Genomic DNA, 6,000 nt, shown 5'->3' with positions numbered 1-6,000 from the left:
GTGTACTGTGGTATACTGTGGTGTACTGTGGTATACTGTGGTGTACTGTGGTATACTGTGGTGTACTGTGGTATACTGTGGTGTACTGTGGTATACTGTGGTGTATGACTCTTACAGTTGAGCTTGTTTAATGTGTGGTAATATTTCTTACTAAGGGAAGGCTTCGTGAGGGAAAAATTAATACTTTTTTACATAGAAAATTTGTATGTGCTCAGAGTCGCGTTTTATTTGTATCTTCATTGCATGTTTATGATGGTGAATACCGACGTGTGGCGCCTGGGTGTGGACGACGACGGTGACGGTGACGGTGACGGTGACGACGACGGTGACGGTGCAGGGGGAGTACGTGAGGCCGCTGGTGTCTGTCGTGTGTTGGCACGTTCACTGTCAGGAGTGCTGGCTCCCCGCCCTTGTAAGTCACCAAGTCTTATATATCTTATATACACACACACGTATAGGGGGGCCTGATAGCTGAGTGAACAGCGCTCTGGGCTCGTAATAGTAGGGTCCGAGTTCGATCTCCGGTGATGGCAGAAACAAAATGGGCAGAGAACAAATCCACAAGGGTCGTGACGAGGATTCGATCCTCGTCACGGCCCTTGTGGATTTGTTCATTTGATGCATCACGTTAGTGTGATCTCTGTGTGTAAAAATGGGCAGAGTTTATTTCACCCTGATGCCCCCTCCCCCCTGTTACCTAGCAGTAAATAGGTACCTGGGAGTTAGTCAGCTGTCACGGAGTTGCTTCCTGTGTGTGTGTGTGTGTGTGTGTATAATATGCTCTTATCTACACGTCTGTAGATAAGAGCAAAAAAGAGACATAGTATCAGATTTTCTATTTTGATGTCAACAGTTTTGAAGATTTTGACTATGTGAGTATTATAGTCAAGTCAGGTATGTATACACCAAGGCTTCTTCCCTCCCTTGCCACCTGACCTAAGCTTATCAGTTATAGCAGTCTCATGTGCGGTACTGTATCAAAGGCCTTTTGGTAGTCCAGAAATATGCAGTCTGCCCAGCCTTCTCAGTCCTGCCTTAACCTTGTCACACTATTTAATATTTTTCTGAAAAGGTGAAGAAAAAAACACTAATATGGTAAAACTATTTTTGATTCTCACTGATGTGTCTTGCACAGCTGCCTTGCGTCTGGTTGCTGATCGGCTGAAATACAACAGCGGGAACCAGTCTGGTCTAGCCCAGGCCAGCCCAACTTAGCCTAGCCAAGCCATGGCCAGACGAGACGAGGCGAGCCTAGCCTAGCCCTAGCCTTGCCTAGTAACACTATTTATTTCGAGACTAGCCTAGCGTACCTAGCCTAGTCTCGTAACACTATTTCCAGAGAGGGCTTGTAGGTGACTGAAAGGTGACAGCATCTTGTGGAGGGAAGGTGACTAATGACCCAAGAGTGGTCGCCCCGGACCATATAGGGGAGGGAAGGTGACTAATGACCCAAGAATGGTCGCCCCGGACCATATAGGGGAGGGAAGGTGACTAATGACCCAAGAATGGTCGCCCCGGACCATATAGGGGAGGGAAGGTGACTAATGACCCAAGAATGGTCGCCCCGGACCATATAGGGGAGGGAAGGTGACTAATGACCCAAGAGTGGTCGCCCCGGACCATCTAGGGGAAAACATCTCAACTCTCCTGCCATTCTCAAGCGTCAAATTCGAGGTTGAGCTTTGCCCTAACATGTCGAGAAAGATGCCTAGCAGTTCGAGGAAGTGTCGACATTACCGTGCTTTTTTTAATGTCTAAAGCACCGGAATTCTAACTCTGGTCGAAAGCGTTGAAGTGGGTTGGGGAATGAGTTGAAGAATAAGTTGGAGAATGGGTTGAGACGTTGCTTGAAAAGGCGGTAGAAGGCAGAGTTGAGGAGAGGGTTATTTTTGGAAATGCTTTGAGGGAGAAGCAGCCGGATTCTAAGGTGAGGATATGGTACAAACCTCCATGATTGTGTTAAAATAACTTTAATAACTATGAAGAAAGAGCACAACCCACCATAATGTGATTCCGGACCATCTGACACAGGTCTCTATGAAATGAACCCAGTGTTAAAGCTCCGGCCTAATATTGTAGATGAACCTGGATCAGAAATGAGAAAGTTGGACGAACACTGACCAATCAGGTCGTCTTAGACCGTGGGCTCCGGTGCCCAACAGGGCAAGACACCGGCTCCGTGTGATACTATGCCATACAGATCCTTGACTGCTCAACACCCTCCCAAAACAGCCATCTCCTGCACGTAATTCCACTCTCATTGAGTGGATCGGCCGAGCGGACAGCACGCTGGACTTGTGATCCTGTGATCCTGGGTTCGAACCCAGGCGCCGGCGAGAAACAATGGGCAGAGTTTCTTTCATCCTATGCCCCTGTTACCTAGCAGTAAAATAGGTACCTGGGTGTTAGTCAGCTGTCACGGGCTGCTTCCTGGGGGTGGAGGCCTGGTCGAGGACCGGGCCGCGGGGACACTAAAGCCCCGAAATCATCTCAAGATAACCTCATCTGTAACCCAGTTGTTCGTGACGTCACCCCCGGGATAACGAGGGGCTCCGCAAAAGATAGTGATAAATAACCTAATTCTAATCATATGCAAATGTATATTTGAATCTTTGTTTTGTTTTTAATTTTTATGAGGTAACCAGCATTAAGAGCAAAGACAGAACTCGTCTCCATTCACTTCAGAATAAAATCCTTGTATGTGTTTATCTAATGTACGACCCGGAATTATTTCAAGGGGTAACGGACTGTATATTAACAACGTCCAAGCGAATATTCGCTGAGAATTGTTATTTAACCTTCTTGCTTTTATTAAAGCTAATTTAGGTATTTGTGTCTGCGTTTATAGGCGTGTTAATGTCAAACACAAGTTTGACATGTTGTTCATTACATTATCAACAGAGGGAATTAGTTTAATGCATTACTAAATCAGTTTGTAATATCAGTAATGTATTTTTTTCCAGGGATTCAACAAGACACTTTTATTTCGTACAATAAATTTGTCAAACCTTAAATATTGATTATGAAAACTTTCTGAGTGGTCACTTTTGTTTTCTGTTTGTATTAATAGTTAATTCGCGTAACTTGTGTACTTATAAGTTGTGTAATACTTTACAAAGCTCTCGACCGAAACTCTTCCCCCTCAACAGGCGGCTAAGAAGCTGTGTCCTCAGTGTAGCGTCATCACAGCGCCCGGTGACCTCCGGCGAGTGTATCTGTGACCCCACCACACCACACCCAGTCACCTGGGTGTATCAGTGTCCACGCTGCTTGTTTCTTCAGCCACAGTGTACCAACACCGAGGCACCTGCTCATGGGTCCAACACTTACGACAACACAACCGACCGATAATCTGCGGTGATGGTCTGCCAGCGACTGCCAGTAACTTGTCAACTGTTTGGCAGCTGTGAAGCAGGCACTGCTGGAGTAGTGACTGCTTGCTCCTCCAGCGAGTGATGTGATGACTAACCGCTTGGACTAGACGGTAGAGCCACGATCTGATTTCATGCAGGTTGGCATTCAATCCCCGACCGTTCATAAGTGGTTGGGCACCATTCCCTTCTTCCCCCCCTCCATCCCATCTCAAATCCGTATCCTGACCCCTTCGAAGTGCTATATAGTCGTAATGGCTTAGTGCTTTCCCCCCTGATGATTCCATAGCCTCTTCCCGCTGTCGGGTGTGTTGTAAGACAATGTCCTCAGTGAACCATGGGCCACCGTTCGTATGAACTCTTACATACAGTCTGGGGACATCTTAGTACTATAATTGTTATTGTCGATGCTCAACATAATGTTAAAATGTGTGTGTGTGTTTTTTTTGTAAATATTCCCATTTATGTACAACAAAAACATGTTGTCTTGATGATGTTAATACAATTAATGAAATTAAGAGATAAATTCTAGAATTCAAAATATATTGTGTTCTATTTTATATCCTATATTAATAGGGTCAACTGAGAAAGAAGTAAAAGTATTTGCTATTTTTTTTAAGTTTGTGCGTAATTTACTAATACGTGAAACACCAGAGCATTTTTATCCTAGTATTACCATAATTTTCTTTTATCATAAGTGATAATTCAGGATTATAATACTAATATTAGAAGTATATTTTAATCGTACGATATCAAATTAATTTGTTAAAGTGGATCCATAAAGGGTTAAGTACATAAAACAACTTGTACAGTAAAGCCGTCAGTGACCTTCACTAAGTAATCAAATGTGTAGAAGCAGAGAATGGCAACACATTTGTTCATTTGTAACCTTAATAGGTGTCTTATTTAACAAGTTCAGAAAAATTTATTACTTTTCTGTTTATATAATTTGACAGATACAGAAAACAGCTGGGGAGTAAGGCTTCGCAATTAACCTCCTACTTGTGCTCTCTCTGTCTTTCTTTCTTCTCTAGAAACACAGGTAAGACTGTGGACTGATGGGCCATTCCTGCTCTGACTCTGGCACCCCAACATAGAGGTCAATAATACAACAATCACAGGAGTCATTTCTAGCTGCCAGTGTGCAATGCAGAGGTGGAGATCCTGACAGCCTACAGTAATGGAGCTGGGATTCAATAAATGCAACTTGTGTTTGTGGTACATATATATAACCTTTGACATGAGCTGCATTAAGGCTCGCCTTGCCCACGTTTTCTCTGCTGTTATTGGCTCGTGAGTTCCACAGAAATCATGTGTTCCAATAGTATTAGAATGAGCACTGAAACCTGGAACTTAGCGCCTGAATCCTATCATAAGAATAAGAATAATTAAAAAATATATATATATTAATTAAATTTAATTTTGCCTAATACAAGTTCGTAAAAAAAATTAATTTCCAATTTATTCTTCATATTGTTTGTTATGAATAAATATCAAACGAATATTTACTACGGGGACGTTGTGCTAGTCAAATGAGCTGACGTCATCAGTGGGCGGACTTTAGAAACTACTGACCGACTTGTTACTAAGCTCCGCCCCCTTGATGACGTCTACCAGGTGACTACATCCCCATTGGCTAAAACTAATGTTTATATTCAGAAAATATCCAATTATCAATAATCTGACAAGTCTCATAGTAAATATGTTTGTTTACTTTGAGACTTGTAAAGATACGATCTTTACTTTGAAAGATAAGAACTTTCCTTATGAAACGAAACTCAGGGATTGGCTGCTCTGGTGGATGTAAACACAGAGTTTCCACCAATGAAATGCAAGGGCGGGAAAATGACCTTCAGCACAACAACCCGTCCTATGAAGGCTCCTGGTTCGCCCTTGACGACGAACGGACGTCTGGACACCTGCTCCGCCTGGGAGCCGCTGGATTAAGGTCTGTTTCGAAATTTTTGGTTTTTGATACTGCCGTTTGGCATTCCTGTTCAACGTTCCGGACTGTTACGACGCCAGGCGCACATATCGCCTTGGGTCATAGGTTAGTTTATAGATTTTGAACGTTTTTTGGCTGGTTTTTCCGACAGGGTGACGGTGTCCGGCACCGACTTGGCCAAGAAGTGCCGGGAGTTGGTAGGTCTTGGTGGGCTCCTGGTGTGCCCTCAGCCGTGGTGGGCGGCCGGCTTCTGCTCTGCCGGAACGGAGTGGAAAGGGGGCGGGCTAGGTACTGGATGACTTTTGCGTTTTAGGTGGGGGCCAGCCTGATGGCCGGCTGCCCGCCGACCTGTGGGTGGTTTGGGAAGCGTACCGCTTGCGCTTTCCGTACCGTAAGTTTCCTGAGAAATATTAGTTCCCGTCTTGCGCACACCGCTACGCCGTGCCTGGATCAGCTGCCACCGTGACCATGACGCCCCGCCCCCCGGTGCGGGGAGTCTCCCTCTGACGTTTGCCTCTGTTTTCGTCGCCACTCCTCTCTCTACGGCCCATCACGTCTACCGCTTTTGACTTTCTTCTCCTCTTTACCATCAACGCGTCTCCTTACATCTGTCCTGGTGCAGTCATCGGGAGGGTTACCCCTTCATGCAAACTGCACCTATTCTCAAGAAGAAGAAGAGGTGGG

General features: G+C 44.9%; 1 protein-coding gene across 3 annotated transcripts in view; it reads left to right on the top strand.

The window, feature by feature from the left end:
- Window positions 1-3,914, top strand: part of LOC123761721 (E3 ubiquitin-protein ligase RNF220) — a 319,808-nt gene extending 315,894 nt beyond the window's left edge. For all 3 annotated transcript variants that reach the window (XM_069330603.1, XM_045747856.2, XM_069330602.1), the window contains 2 exons: window positions 338-412; window positions 3,150-3,914. In XM_069330603.1, coding sequence (XP_069186704.1) covers window positions 338-412; window positions 3,150-3,221 — 147 coding nt within the window. In that variant the 3' untranslated portion in view covers window positions 3,222-3,914. The remainder of the gene's footprint in view (window positions 1-337; window positions 413-3,149) is intronic.
- Window positions 3,915-6,000: the final 2,086 nt, after the last annotated feature.

The sequence above is a fragment of the Procambarus clarkii genome, chromosome 24 (genome assembly GCF_040958095.1).
Source record: "Procambarus clarkii isolate CNS0578487 chromosome 24, FALCON_Pclarkii_2.0, whole genome shotgun sequence".
Lineage (NCBI taxonomy): Eukaryota > Metazoa > Arthropoda > Malacostraca > Decapoda > Cambaridae > Procambarus > Procambarus clarkii.
The sequence above is the reverse complement of the archived record's forward strand: the minus strand, read 5'-3'. Positions and strand labels throughout refer to the sequence as shown.